The 16,954-nt window shown below is 37.3% G+C and overlaps 1 protein-coding gene across 1 annotated transcript in view; it reads right to left on the bottom strand.

Annotated features, from left to right (window-relative positions):
- Window positions 1-16,954, bottom strand: part of LOC106878623 (plexin-A2) — a 758,495-nt gene that overhangs the window by 189,373 nt on the left and 552,168 nt on the right. Inside the window, exon 8 of the mRNA XM_089351892.1 lies at window positions 3,766-3,856. Coding sequence (XP_089208018.1) covers window positions 3,766-3,856 — 91 coding nt within the window. The remainder of the gene's footprint in view (window positions 1-3,765; window positions 3,857-16,954) is intronic.

The raw sequence follows: 16,954 nt of genomic DNA, 5'->3' as shown, positions 1-16,954 counted from the left end.
GGTCTATAGTAGAAGACACTTGCCCAAGATGCTGACCAGTGGGACTGAACCTGAGACTATGTAGATGAGAAACGAACTTCCTACCACACAGCCATACCTCTACCTACTATGTTATTGATGATATAGATATATATTGATATTAGCAACAGATACGCTTGAATTCATACAAATTTTATGATGTAGTTGAGTTTCAAGTTAATAAACAACTTTAATTACCAATTCCTGGTATTTATATAAGATACTGTCCCTGAGATTCTTCAGTGTTTTTACTGATAATATGCATGGTAATGTTGTTATAGTCAATAGACGGTGCTGTTGTTTACACGTTTCAGACAGTACTCAATGAAGAGGGGCAGGAGGTGGGTTATGGGGGAAGTGGGAGGGAGAAAAATGGGAGGGAGAAAATGGAACAAGCCAGAATCAGAAAATAGAAAATTCGGATAAACCAGGAAAGAACTACTTTTTACTGATTTGTCAATAAGAAACTATCGAATCGAATACAACAAAAGACAAAATTGCTACTAATGATGAAAATATAACAAAACAATATATATATATATACATACACACAAGCATACATATGTGTGTATAGATATATGTAAGCATATGTATATATCTATCTATCTATCTATCTATCTATATATATATATATATATATATATATATATATATATATATATGTATGTATGTATGTATGTATATATACACACGCACACATATATCTGTGTATGTATAGATGTATGTAAGCATATATATATATATATATATATATATATATATATATATATATTACATATACATTATTTTCATCTGGTTTTCTTATTTTTCTCTTTCAACCTATTCCGGTTGTTGTTTGCTATTTAGGTCACCATTATCTACAAATCCAACCTCGTTGCAGCCAGTCTCCTCAGTCTCTCTCTCTCTCAGTCTCTCTCTCTCTCTCTCTCTCTAATTCTGCTATCTCTATCTTTATTCTTCTTCAGACAATTCTTCCTGATGTCATCAACATTGTTGTTTTTGCTACATATAAAATCATTGCTGCAAATATGGCAGACCATTCACAGATTTGTTATGACACCTTTACAGCAAATCTCTCTTTTCTCAGTCCAAGGAGATTCATTTTTAGGTGACAACATTGTTATTGAAATTGCTGCTATAGTTGTTATTGTTTTTCATACAGTAGTTATTATTGAATCTGATTCTGTAGATGTTATTGAAGTAAATGCAGTCAGTGTTATTGTTTTTTGAAACTATAGTCATTACTGAAGTTGACGCAGTAGTGGCCGTGGTCGTGTTTGTTGATACTATAATTTATATTGTCATTAACGTAGCTGTTTTATTATCCATTTTAATCTCTCATTGCCTGGCACAAAGTTACCTCCTTCAATACTACTCCCTTTCATTTGTGGGGTCCTCCCTTACAAAGTTACTTGGTGACCTAACTGCTGTGGTGCTATGTACAAAAAGTACCCAACCCACTCTGTAAAGTTGGCATCGGAAGGGCACTGAGCTGTAAAAAATCACACAAAGCAGACGATAGAGCAGGATCAGGGAACTTTTGTAACCAATTACCCCAAAATATATTTATTTACGCTGATGTTATCCCTTTGATTTGAAAGGAAGAATATCAAAGATAACAAGGAACACGTTTGGTGTATAATTTTACTTATGTCTAATGAGTCCACAGTACCCACCAAAATTTCATTTTTACCCCACTTCGGATAATTTACTCCCGTTCGCTAATTTTTACAATAGATCTTAGCATAGTTCTCTGGCTCGCCAGCTCCTGTCAAACTGTCCAAACTCTACTAGCATGGAAAATGGATGTTAAATGCTGATATCGATGATGATATTGTCATTATTACAATCAACAGACACAGGTATGGCTGTGTGGTTAAGAAGTTTGCTTCCCAACCACAAGCTTTTGGTTCAGTCCCATCACATGGCACCTTGGGCAAGTATCTTCTACTGTGACTCCAGGCCGATCAAAGCCTTGTCAGTGGAAAGAAGCCTTTCGTGTGTGTGTGTGTGTGTGTGTGTGTGTGTGTGCGCGGGTGCATGTGTGTGTCTCCTTTTTCAACAACATATGATAGTTGTAAACGAGTATCACTGTCATACAAGCAGCATCATTCATTTCCAGTATTCTGTGAAAGCTTGTTTGACCATGGAGAAATATTTCTTTGCTAGGAAACAGGTAATGGTTGGTGACAAGGTGACAATAAATTCTGTCTGACCAATGCAAGCATGGAAAAGTGGACATTTAATAATGATATGAAAATGATTTCATTGAAGTTTTTCTTTTTGTTATTGCTGTTTCACCCCAGATTCTTTGCAACCGCAAGCCACCATTTTCAATCCCACTGCTTGAGAACTTGAGCAAATAGTGTTTTCTTTGACCTTGGATCAATCCATATCCTGTGAGTGAAGTATGGTAGACAGAAACCATATACATATTTGTCAGGTTGATTGTTCCTGTAATTCTAAATAGGTACACCTTTGACACACACTGATTCATGCTCATTCTGCCTGAGGTTTATAAGGGTACACCTTGACACTGACAACTCCCTTAATCCCTTAAGGGTCGTTGGGGTGCTGCAGCTATGCAGTGTATCCTGGTGAGAAAACCTGGTGGAGCCCATCCCTCTTCAAGTTAAACTCATTTATACAAGCGAGTGGACTGGAGCAATGTGAAGTGAAGTGTTTTGCTCAAGAACACAGTGCACTGCCTGGTCCAGGAATCGAAACCACAATCTTGTGATCATGAATTCAATACCTTAACCATTCAGGGACATGTCTCCACTAATAGTACTCAGCTGAGTGGACTGGAGCAATATGAAATGAAATATTTGGCTCAACAACACAACACATCGACCAGTCCAGGAATCAAAATCAGAACCTTACAATTGTGAGTCCAAAACCCTAAACACTAAGCTATGCACTGCCACATGTCTGTGGAATACTCAGTCACTGATACTTACATAAATTCAGGAGCAAGTAATTCAGTTTATTGAACAACTGTACCCACATTGTTGAACAACGCAAATCCACAACATGATGATGATTACAGAATGGTTTACAGAAGTCAATGAGAAAGCTCTGTCATCATCATCATCATCATCATCGTTTAACGTCCGCTTTCCATGCTAGCATGGGCTAGACGATTTGACTGAGGACTGGTGAAACTGGATGGCAACACCAGGCTCCAATCTAATTTGGCAGAGTTTCTACAGCTGGATGCCCTTCCTAACGCCAACCACTCAGAGAGTGTAGTGGGTGCTTTTGCGTGTCACCCACACGAAGGCCAGCCAGGCGGCACTGGCAACGGCCATGCTCGAAATGGTGTCCCCCATGTGCCACCCGCACAAAAGCCAGTCCAGGGGCTGTATATATATATATATATATATATATAGCTGTTTGACCTACAAGACATAGCAGCCACATTTCCATAAAATCACATCGTATCTAAATTGCTAGACTTGTTACACTTGGATCAAATGTCTTCTGAAGTGAGGCTCACTTGGGATTTAGACAATAACATCATACATAATTAGGATAAGGGTTAATAATGGCAATGTTCTGTTGAAAAAGTAAACTTATTCACAAGATTTTTGCTCTCAGAATGTATATATATATTGGTACAAATGGTTTACATATATGTTGATAGGAAAGATTTAGATATAAAAGTAAGAGATAATTAGAAAAAAAGGAAAAAAAAAAGACCAATCATAGGGAAAAAGATCTGAGTGGAAAATGAAGATTACTTACGATGAGTGCACGTTGCAGTCAAAGAACGTAAAGTTTACAGAGACGAAATCCTTGCCACCAACTCTAACAGACAGCTTCATCACGATATGATCTGGAAGATATAAAGGGATTAATATATAGTTGTTTTTTTCTTCTTGCATAACTTGTTGAGATATAAAGGAAAGATATGAAGGTATACCAATAGAGAAATGAAATGAATGTGGGATTCTGATGTGAGAACATTTTTAGTGAGAAGGAAAAACATTGCTTAGTTGTTAGAAGGAATATTATGGAAAGAAACTTAAATGAACACACACACATAGTCACCATCAACTTGTGCTTTTTTATGCGGCACCAGTGCTTTTTACATGGCACCAGCACCAGTACTAGTGTTTTTTATGTGACACCAGCACCCACACCAAAACTTTCATGTGATACATTGGTTTCAGGATCTCAATTCTAACACTTAATAAATACACATGGACCCATTGTGTGGTAACTTGGACTGGTGCCTTCTACTATAGTCTCAGTTCATCCTAAGCCTTGTGAATGGATTTGGTAGACAAAATCTGAAAAATATTCGTTATATATGGATGTATGTATGTGCATATATGTGTGTTTGAGTGTACCCTTGTTTTGATATTATGTTGCGATTGCAGCATGCATCACAGACATACAAGCAATAATGTTTGCTTCCAGCCCTTTGTGAAACAAGTCTGGGCATGATAAATATTAACTTGCTTTGATATAGAGGAGGGTTGATGGGAGGAAGAGCATCCAGCCATAGAAAATCTACTTCAGTGAACTCTGTCTGTAAAGCATAGAAAAGTGGACGTTAACTGATAATTATAATGATGACATATCTTTGTTTCAGTCAGACTGTGGCCATGCTGGTGCACAACCTTGAAAAATTTTAGTCAAATAGATCAACCCCAGTACTCATTATTTTTTAAAACTTGGTACTTAATCTATTTGTGTCTCTTTTACTGAAGTGCTAGGTTATAGGAATGTAAATATACCAACACCAGTTGTCAAGGGATGATGGGGAACAAACACTGACACAAAAACATAAACACACCGATATATATATATATATATATATATATATATATATATATATATATATATATATATACATGTGTGTGTGTGTGTGTGTGTGTCTGTGTGTGTGTGTGTGTATATAAGGGGTTTCTTTCAGTTTCCATCCATCAAACCCACTTACAAGACTTGGGTCAGCTCTGAAGCTATAGTAAAAGACACTTGCCCAATGTGCTGAGTAGTAGAACTGAACTTAGAACCATGTAGTTGGGAAGCAAACTTCTTACCACACAGCCACACCTGTGTCACATTTATAAACATCCTCATCTGCATATAGCAGATGAGGATGTATTAATAAAGACTTTATTACAGAGGTTGATTTTTGTAGATAGTTGATCAATCAATCATCTTTATTTTTGACAGATCTTCCTTTCAGGATGAGTTACCCTCATGCTTTAACCAAAGAAGACATCTATCTTCGAATTGAGAGAAAGAAGAATGCTAGAAAGAAAGATAGAAAGTCTAAAGAAATCCGGAGAGTGGATTAATGCAAAATTAGCACTGAGTGAATGAGTGCATGATAGAATGAGTCACATAATACATTGGAACGTGAGTCAAAGAGTGGATATAAGAATGAGAGAAGCAGCAAGTGTGTGAGCAAGATATTGAGTGTAAGGAGAGAGGGAGAGAGAGAGAGAGAGGATTTTAGAATGAGTGTGCGAGTTAGTTATATGACATGAGAACAAAAAGAGTGTGTGTGGATGTGTGAGTGTGTGTTTGTGTTTATGTGTGTGGAAAGATTTAATTTGAGAACAAGAGAAGTAGAGAGTATGTGAAGGAATTATCCTGCATAAGAAGGAGAAATAGAGAGGGGTCAGTCAGAGAAAGGTGAGGAGGGAGGAGGAAGTAGAAATAGAGAAAGATTAAATAAAAACGAAACAAAGAAAGGAAAACAAATATAACAATAAAGAGTTGTGTTGATCAGGTTTAGGAGAACGAATGAAATTAAAAAGATTTTGCATATGAAAAGACCTTTTCCATCAGTGAAAATTCTAATCAATAAATAGAACAGGTTTTGTGAACATTACGATTCTCTTAAATATAATGGCACCAGAGTGGTTTGCTAATATCGGCAGGAATTCACCCAATTCAGCGACAAGTAGGAATTATCACATAAACAATTTGATATCAATAAGAGCTTTTATGTAGAAGTTTCTATAAAAATTTTTATCACTTTGTAGCTTTGAAAATTGGCAATCGTTTTTAAGTAGAAGGGTTTAGTAGTAAGATTTCTAAATTTTACAGGTGTCTATCTATTGAAATATTGATGATACATACAAGCTATGTCTCATTTAAATATATCACAAAGATCATCTATAGCTTTATATTCTTTATTCACATTGGTACAGTGTACTAACACCACCTTGGCATAACGCACAACATCCCACCACCAGCATCACGATTTCTGCCCAAGACACCACCCAACACTTTTGCACAAGATACTGTAAGCACCATTCTCTCCACAACATACTACCAATGCCACAAATAGTATATTACTACTACTATTAGTGATACAAGCATTACAATATTATTACTTTCTCAAATCACACCACAATACAAATTCCACTACCTAATACCTTGTTATAATGCATCAACTCTACTGGATACAGAGCACTAACACCACCTTCATACAACATTCAACATCTAGCATGGAATGGAGGGAGCTTCTATATGACCATAAAACTGCTAAACATATCAGCTAGATTCCTTTCATTTTGTATTTTTGTGGTCTCAAAAATTACAAGACACACTGAAAATGTACCAGCAAAAAAAAAAAAAATAATCATTGTTGGAATGCCTCTGATTCTAAGTCTGTTTAATTGAGATAGATCTGGGCTTAAACAACAAAAACACATTATATATTCTCATCTTGATCATCTTAATGTTCACATTTCCATGCTTGCATGGGTTGGGCGGAATTTATTGATGCAAATTTTCTATGGCTGGGTGCCTTTCCTGTTGCCAATCCTTACCTGTTTCTAAGCAAGGTAATATTTCCCCATAGCCAGACATGCTCTTGCAAGATATTGGAAATGAATGACACTGCTTGTATGACAGTGACAATCATCTACAACTAACACAAACATATACATATACACACACACACACACATGATGAGCTACTTTCAGTTTCTATTTACCAAATCCACTCACAAAGTTTTGGTCAGTCTTGGGTTACTGTAGAGATCACACCTCAAAGGTGCAATGCAGTGGGACTGAACTTGGAACCATGTGGTTGGAAAGCAAATTTCTTACCACACTATTGCACATAGAATCACTGCCAGTACCAGTAACACACCACCATACTTCAAATGATACCCCTCACAATACAAAACCATAATAAGGAAACGGCCATTTCTTTCATCTCAACTATGACAATGTTTTTAGATATATCTGTCTACATTCTAAGTAACTCAACTAAGAAGCTTATGCAAAATTATATTTCATTAACTCTTCCTTACCATATTTCTTTGAAAATGCATTGCTTTTGATTCAGTTAATTTTGAAAATAATGAAGAACTTAGTGAAATAACTATGTCATTATTGAGATGGTGTTTGGAACATAAATTAACATGAAATACTGATGGAAGATTTTTAGATCATTTTAACCCTCTTGTTATTGCATTTATGTTGAAAAACACAGCCTTTGTCTCAATTAATTTTCAATATAAATAGGAACTTAATGAAATAACTGTCATTATTAAGCTTGTGTTTGAAGACAGTGAACTGGCAGAATTGTTAGCATGCTGACAAAATGCCTAGCAACATGTTGTTTGTCCTTATGTTCTGAGTTCAAACTTGACTGAGGTCAACTTCGCCTTTACACCTCCAAGGTTCGATAAAATAACACCAGTTGAATGCTGGGGTTGATGTACTCGATTAGATCCCATCTACTAAAACATTTCAGGCCTTGTGCCTATTGTAGGAAAGGTTCTTAAGTTTATGTTTGGAACATAAATTATCATAAATTAACATGAAATTTTGATGGAAGAAAGTTTTAATTTAGATCAGTTTTAAATCAGAAATTTGTGTCATAGAACCAAGGTGGTCTTAAGTGGGTTGGTTTCAAAAGCGTTAAATACCTGTTACACACACACAAAATCATACATACATTCTCTCTCTTTCTGTCATTTAAACCAACAATATACATAAAGGCAAATACACATACACAATCAGACAGGATCGTAAATACAAGCACACACACTGGCTCTGGCTCACTTTCATGTTTGTGTGTGTGCATGCACACACACACAAATACAGGTTCCTTTACACACATGTAGATTCATATGAGAGAGAAAGAGAGAGAGAGAGAGAGGAAGTAATAGAAGATAGAAAGAGAGAGATGGGAAGTACTAGAGGACAGAAAGAGAGAGGGAGGAAGTGAGCGAGAGAGAGAGAGAGAGAAATAGAGAGAGTGAGAGAGAGAGAGAGAAATAGAGAGAGTGAGGGGGAGGTTCACCATAACTCTATCAAAAACTTTAAAAATTCACAAAAGAAGGGTCTGATGGAATGGTAGGGGCCAAGGTGGGTTGAATAATAAAGAATAGCAACAATAACACCAATTCCTAAAAAGTAAAAAAAAACAAACAAACCCTCCCTCCACCCCCTAACAACACATTCTCTTATACTCCAATTCCACAACGTACATGTAAAAACCAATCCATCCCTTCTTTTACAAGTTCCACAAATCTCCCAAAAATCTCAACTACAATTCCTTGTTTCTACTGTTCTTTGTTTTCCCAAGATTTTCCCATGTCCAGGCTTACTTTTTAATTAATGGCAATGTCATTCTTTCTCTTTCTTGGAGGGATGGGAAGGCTGGCAGTCAGAGCTTTTTTGTTAGCCGAAGAATCATTCATTATGGCACTGACTTGGTGACTTGCATAAATAAACTGAGACAAACCATTTTTTTTTTTTCCCTACCACCATCACCAATTTTTTTTCGTTTTCTTTGTATTCTTTGATGAAATTTCAAGTCCTCACGACTAGTATTTTGAAACTGTTAATTGAAGGTTTCTTCATCATCATCATTGCTGTTGCTGCCACCATCACCAACATTCCTATTTTAACATCCACTATTCCATGTATACATGATCCAGGCATAATTCTTTGAGGAAAGATTTTCTATGGCTGAATGCCTTTCCTGTCACTAACCCTCTCTCCTGTTTCCAGGTAAGATCATATTTCCCCCACAGCCAGACAAGCTTTCACAAACGATGGACATTTACAACAATTGCATGACATCAAGACAAAGAAACATCAATATACCCCGCCAGCTCCCCCATCATGCACACACTGATACATACAGACACATGCAAGCACACAAACATACATACAGACTCACACATGCATATATGCATGATGGGCTTTGTGCAGCTTACGTCTACCAAATTTACTCAAAAAGCTTTAAGTGGCTCAGGGCTGTAATAGAACAGACTAGCCACCCGTGCAGTGGATTTGACCCTGAGACCATGTGGTTGGAAAACTAACATCATAACCACACAGCCAAATCTGAAGATTTATGGAATTATTAAAATCATCAGTACATCAGAAAAAATGCTAAGCCTAGCAGCATTTATTCTGGTTCTTTAGATTCTCAATTCAAATTCCACTGAGGTGTGTTCTTTGCTTTTCATCCTTATGGGGTCAATAAAATAAAATAAAATAAAGTACCAGTCAAGTATAGAAGCTGATGTAATAGATTAGCGCCGATCCTCCAAATTTTACGCTGTGTCCTTGTATTTGAAATGTCTCATTTGTTACTACTACTACTACTACTACTTTTGTAACTGGCTTCTGTAACTTATTATTAATATGTCTGGTTCTTGAGTTAATATAAACAGAAATATCTATTATAACTACTAAAAAAGTAAAAAAGACCCCCTTCAGTCATAAATTACCATGGGATTGCACCTAGAAAGTTACCCTCCCAGGTTCAAGTCCGGGCAAGGTTGTTTATGGAAGACCACCAGTCACCCATGCATAGCAGCCTCCTGTCTCCATGCCACTGATGTTATCCAAGGAATAACATCAGTGGCTTGGAAAGGGGAGGCTGAATAGATTGGAGCATTGTGTAATAAAGTGTCTTGCTCAAGAACACGACACACAGCCCAGTCCGGGAATTGAACCTACTACCTTATGATTGTGAGCCTGACGCTTTAACCACTGTGCCATGCACCTTCAATTTATGACTACTGTTACCACAACAACCACTGTTATTATAATGTCTGTCAGCCTTGTGGCAAATAAACAAAATTATCATCATCATCATTGTCATTATCATCAACACAACGAGTAGGCAGAATAATTAGTATGCCGGACAAAAAGCTTTGCAGCTTTCCTTCTGACTTTGCATCCTGGTTTCAAATTCCACCGAAGTCTAATTTGCTTTTCATATCTTTTCAGGGTCAATAAAATAAATACCAATCAAGTTCTAAGATTGATGAAGACAACTAGCCTCCTCCTCACCAAAATTCCAGGCCTGGTGCCAATAGTGGAAAGGATTGTCATTATCATAAAAAAAAAAAGCGACTTCATAACTATTATCATAAAATACTAAAGCAAGACAGTGTCATTATTTTGATTATTATTATTATTAGTCCCATTGGTTCTTGAATAAAATTAAGAAATTTCTTTAACTACTACTACTACTACTACCATCACAACCCCCACTGTGACCATTGTCACCACCATCATCAATGCCTTTACTCAACAACATTATAAATCACTACCATTCCATTTGCTTCATATTTTATTTAAGACGAACATTTTCCATTTTTTCTTTGGTTTTATTTCTGTTAATTTCTTTAAAGATACTATTTTTTTTTTTTGTTGGCTTCATTTCTTTGTTTTTACTGACATTTCATTGTTTTTATTTACTTGCTGATTATACATAGATATATATGCACACACAAACACACATATACATATAGACACACATACATATACATGTACACATTTCTATTATATATCTATGTTTGTGTGTATATATATATATATATATATATACACACACACATACATATGCATATACGTACACACATACATATGCATATATGTGCATATATATATATATATATATATATATATATATATATATATATATATATAGACATATTCTTCTCTATGCTATCTCACAGACAATTGGTTTCGCTTCCGTTAGTACATTAATGCTAAGATGATAAAGCTAGCCATAAATCTCGAAAATTCCCAAGGAGTTTTCTACAAATCCATTTAAGGAAACATTGCAGAAAACACCAAAAAAAAAAAAAAAAAAAAAGCAGCAAAAGAAGTGAGAGAAAGAAATCAGTTTCCAAAGATACATGAAGAATTGAGAGGAGGTGGGTGGAGAGAGAGAGAAAGAATGGGGGATGGGGGTGTTGTAGAGCTAAAGCTTTATTGGAGATTCTTGTTAACTGTTCTAACGATGGAAACGATCTCATTTACTTACACACTTCTTTCTTTTAGTCATTTTCTCTCATTCACAAGCACTAACCAATGGTTGATCAATGGTTGATCAATCTTACTGAGCTACAAAATGTGATCAGTGGGAACTGATTCAATTTTCTCCTCGGTACTAAAGAACGAGTTGTAGAATTAGAACTGTAAGGTAAGGAGATATAGCGGCAAGTTTTTATAGATTTATAGAAGGCATGGTTGTGTGGGTTAAGAAGTTTGCTTCACAACCATGTGGTATTTCAGAGGAGGACACTTGCCTAAGGTGCCACACATTGTGTTCAGTCCCAGTGTGTAGCACTTTAGGCAATTGTTTTTGTCTGCAATAGTTCCAGACTGACCAAAGCGTTGTGAGTGAATTTGGAAGACAGAGACTGAAAGAAGTTTGTTGAGTAAATATATATTCATATACATATAGTCCACAATATTCTTTTTATTGATTTTACTACATAATGTAAGCCTTGTTGACACAGACCACCACCAGCTTCTTTAGAGTTTGATCACACACACATATATATATACACCTCAGGCAAGGTGGCCAAGTTCCTTTCAAGTGGGTCTCATGGAGGCAAAGTGGCTGAGTTCCTTTTGAGTGTTGGGCCCTATGGAGGCAAAATGACTGAGCTCCTGGGCCTCATGGAGGCAAAGTTTCTGAGTTTCTTTCAAGTGCTAGGCCTCATAGAGGTGAGGTGGCTGAGTTCCTTTCGAGTGTTGGGCTTGATGGAGGCAATGACCAAGACCTTTGGCATTATGTTGTGCCTGAGCAGAAGACCCATCAAGCTGAGCAAAATTGTAGTCATGGCAGATACCAGTGTTGTGTAAATGACACCTGCACCGGTGGCATGTAAAAGCACCCATTACACTCTGGGAGTTGTTGGGATTAGGAAGGGCATCCAGCTGTAGAAAATCATGCCAAATCAGACTGGATCCTGGCGCAGCCTCCCAGTGTGCCAGCCCAGTCAAACCGTCCAACCCATGCCAGCATGGTCAATGGGCGTTAAATGATAATGATGATGATACTCACATACACACCCACATCTGTGTATGGTTCCATAGAACTTGTAGCATGTTGTACAAGCACTCAGTTCTGAGAAACAGTTGTAAGCTAATGAAGCTGATTGTTTAATTCCTGCCCTTTTGTCATTCCTTAATCATACGTGCATGTGTGTGTGTGTGTGCATATACATGCTCTAAATGCACCACTGGGTTGGAGAATAAAGATGGTGTCTGTGTTTGTTTGCACCTGCACAGTCACCTGAAATAATTAATAAAAGCATGATACATATTATGAAGCTGTACTCATTCATGGATGATAGCTGGCTCTTTTTCTTTTCTTTTTTTTTTTTTTTTGTAATATAGTAAGCATTAAAAATCTAATTAACTCCACACACAAATGCATTGATCAGCTAGTCTCACATGGTACAATTATCACATGAATCTTTCAGAACTGGGCCTAATATCCAGCAAGCTCAGGACTGCAATTGTCTTGAATTTCAGGGTTTTCCAATTGTCTGGAGACAGCCTAAATATATCTTTTATTGTTTACTTGTTTCACTCAAATGTCTGTGGCTATTCTGGGGCACCACTTTGAAATGCTTTAGTTAAACAAATTGACCTCAGGCCATATGGCATTTTTTAAACCTGGTACTTGTGCCTCTTTTGACAAACCACTAAGTTACAAGGACATAAACGCACCAACACAGGTTGCCAAGTAGTGGTGAGGAGACATAGATGCAAAGACACACACACACACACACACACACACACACACACACACACACACACAAGCTTCTGTCAGTTTCCATCTACCAAATCCACTTACAAAGCTTTGCTTAGCCTGGGGCTATAGAAGACACTTGTCCAAGTTACCATGCAGTGGGACTGAACTCAGAACAAGGTGGTTGGGAAGCATGTTTCTGACCACAGAGCCAGACCTGCACTATATATTCAAAATATAAGATAAACTGTGGAAAGTAAAGAACTAAATTGTATTTAACAGATTCAAATTAATACATTTCTAAAGCAGGTTCTGTTTGATATCTATTAATCCGTTTAAAATTCTTAAAATATACCATACTGTACCATGTATACAGTATAATGTTTAAAGAATGGAAATTAATGAAGAAGAGTAAAGAACATGATTTTATTTAACAGATACAGGTACAGATTAATACAATTCTAAAGCAGAATATGTTTAATCCTTATCAATTCTTTTTAAAATGAAAAAGAACACAACTACTATTTAACACACTGTATGCAAATCAACCGGCTTCAATACTGGGTTTGTTTACTCAATACAGGGTACTGTAAATTGCATAGTATTGCACAGTATTTCCGGATTTCTGGAAGCTAGATAAGAGGTTTGGTACTATATAATAATGTAGTTTGCATTCATTTTAAAGGAAGTGAGGAACTCTCTAATGTAAGGGAGGAAGCTCTAATCCGTTCTTCTATCATTCATCTTTGTTCTATAACAAAATCATTACAGGACTGGACTTTTGACTTTGAAAATTTTCAACAGGATGTACAGCATGTTAGGAATTAAAAATACAGATGTAGTGGGTAAAAGAAAACATTAGCTCAATGACTAATATTTATGAACGATGGCCTAGCAAACTCAGTCATCCATGCCTCTTCTCTTTCTCTCTTTCTCTCCCCACACATGCAAACATGTGCGTATGCAAAAACAAATGAGCTGCTATTGAAACCAGACAGGTGAAACCAGACAGGTGAAACCAGACAGGTGAAACCAGCCTGGTGTATATTGTTCATAGCCTTTTAGGTTATTTACTGACTACAGCCAGGTGACTGTGTATATAAGCCCTTTTATTGCCATATTTGTGTTGAAAGACACTTTGTTTCAATTAATATTGAAAGTAATGAAGAATTTATTCAAATAACTTGTTGATATTAAGCTGGTATTGGGCGCATAAATTAGCATGAAATTTTGAGGGAAGGTTTAAAATGAGATCACTTTAAGCCTTTTGTTAACATATCACTGTTGAAATACATTGCCTCTGTTTTAATTCGTTAAAAAACAGTGAAGAATTTGATAAAATAACTGTCATTAAGCTGGTGTTTGAAACATTATGTGAAATTTTGAAGGTTTTAATCTAGATCATTTTAACTATTTTGCTACCATATTTCTGTTGAAATACACCTACTTTAGTGGAGGCGCAATGGCCCAGTGGTTAGGGCGGCGGACTCGCGGTCATAGGATCGTGGTTTTGATTCCCAGACCGTGCGTTGTGGGCGTTTATTGAGCGAAAACACCTAAAAGCTCCACGAGGCTCCGGCAGGGGATGGTGGCGAACCCTGCTGTACTCTTCCACCACAACTTTCTCTCACTCTTACTTCCTGTTTCTGTTGTATCTGTAATTCAAAAGGTCAGCCTTGTCACACTGTGTCACGCTGAATATTCCCGAGAACTACGTTAAGGGTACACGTGTCTGTGGAGTGCTCAGCCACTTGCACGTTAATTTCATGAGCAGGCTGTTCCGTTGATCAACTGGAACCCTCAACGTCGTAAGCGATGGAGTGCCAACAACAACAACACTTACTTTGCTTCAATTAATTTTGAAAATAATAGAGAATTTTTTCAAATAACTTTGTTGTTATGAAGAAGTGCCTGGAACATAAATTAATATGAAATTTTGATGGGAAGACTTAATTCAGGTCACTTTAACCCTTTCATTTCCATATTTCTGTTCCAATACACTGCTGTTGCTTCAATTAATTTTGAAAATAATGAAGAGTTTATTCAAATAATTTTGTTGTTATTAAGTTGGTGTTTAGAATACAAATTAACACACAAAAAAAATATCTGAACCTAAAGATCTAAACCTATCCTAAGCAACACAGAAAGCCTTACATTTGCAGGAGGTAATTTCAGTAAATGATTAGTACATCTTTTCATTTACTTGTTTTAGTCATTGGACCCGGCCGTGCTAGAGCATGGCCTTGAAGGCTGTTAGTCAATCAAATTGACCTTGTACTTATTCTATCAATCCCTTCTGCCAAACTGCAAATTTACAAGGATATAAACAAACCAACCCTGTTTGCCAAGCAGTGGAAAGGGGGACAAACAGACACAAAGACACGCACACACACACACATATATATATATATATATACGTAGGTAAAGCAAATTTTAGAGGTAATACTTGATAATTGCAAGCACCTGTATATGCCAGATAGTGGCTGGGGTGAGAGAATAAATTAAAAACGTAAAATGTAAATTAAAAACATATGTTTTTAATTTATATATATATATATATATATATATATATATATATATAACAGGCTTCCACACAGTTTCCATTTACCAAATTCACTTACAAGCCCAGGGCTACAGTAGAAGATACATGTCTCCAAAGTGCTTCACAATAGGACTGAACTTGAAACCACATGGTTACAAAAGCGAGCTTTTTAACCACACAACCATGCTTGCACAAAACATGTTAATGGAATGAGTGGCCTTAGTACTATTCCACCAACATTACTATCACTCCCTCCCTCCCTATCACCCCCTATCATTCCACTTTGGATACTAATATGACCATCCACTATTACTGTTAACACCATGCACACTTCTTCCACTAAAACTATTACCACCACCACCACCACCACCACCACCACCACCATACCCAATAACAATACCATTCATCACCACCGCGTCGCCACCATCACATCCATTTCTCTCATTACATTATGAACCACCACCGCCACTGCCACCACAACACTGGCTAATAAGACCACTACCATCATCATTGTCCTACCCAGTTCTCTCATTACAACATCCCAGCATCAACCCCCCCCCCCCCACCACCACCACCGCCACCGCCACTACCATGAGCAAGAAGAAAAAGGTAGAACTTTTGAACAGGATCAATCAGTAATTGATGTGTTAAGTGTTAACAGGGGTCAATGGCCAATATTATCCACTGAATTATTGACCAGTTAGGGTTGTCTTTGTTTGAGTTGTTACCTGAGTAGGGTAGAACTGCTGATGCTGTGTGTGTGTGTGTGTGTGTGTGTGTGTGAGTAAGAGAGGAGGGAGAGAGAAAGAGGAGAAAGCCAGAAAGGATGGAGAGGACAAAGGGAAGGAGACAAAGAAGAGGAGGATGAAGAGAGTGAGAGAGAGAGGTGAAAGGAGAGAGGGAGAGAGAGAGAAAGAGAGAGAGATAGAGAGGTGAAAGGAGAGAGAGAGAGAGAGAGGTGAAAGGAGAGAGAGAGAGAGAGAGAGAGGTGAAAGGAGAGAGAGAGAGAGGTGAAAGGAGAGAGAGAGAGAGAGAGAGTCTGCTGTATGTGTGTGATGGATAGGGCTGCTGAGAGGGAGAGATAGAGTACAATAGTGCTGCTGCTGTGTGTGTGTATGTGTGTGTGTGTGTGTGTGTAAGACAGAGGAGAAAGAGAGGATGGAGGAGAGAGAAAGAGAGGATAGAGGGAGAGAAAGTGAGAGAGTCTGTTGTTTGCATGAATATGAGAGTGCTGCTGTGAGAGAGGGGAAGGATGAGGGAGGGAGAGAGAGAGAGGGAGAAGGAAATACAGACAGTCAGGGCCTGATTGCTTTGAGTAGTACTTAGTTTGCTCAGTTGTGGGGACTGGGATAATCGATCCCTTTGTACTGTTGTCCACCACCACCTTCTCCTCAGACT

This window comes from Octopus bimaculoides, chromosome 5 (assembly GCF_046866305.1).
Source record: "Octopus bimaculoides isolate indiv1 chromosome 5, ASM4686630v1, whole genome shotgun sequence".
NCBI classification, from domain to species: domain Eukaryota; kingdom Metazoa; phylum Mollusca; class Cephalopoda; order Octopoda; family Octopodidae; genus Octopus; species Octopus bimaculoides.
This window is presented reverse-complemented; position numbering and strand designations above follow the sequence as displayed.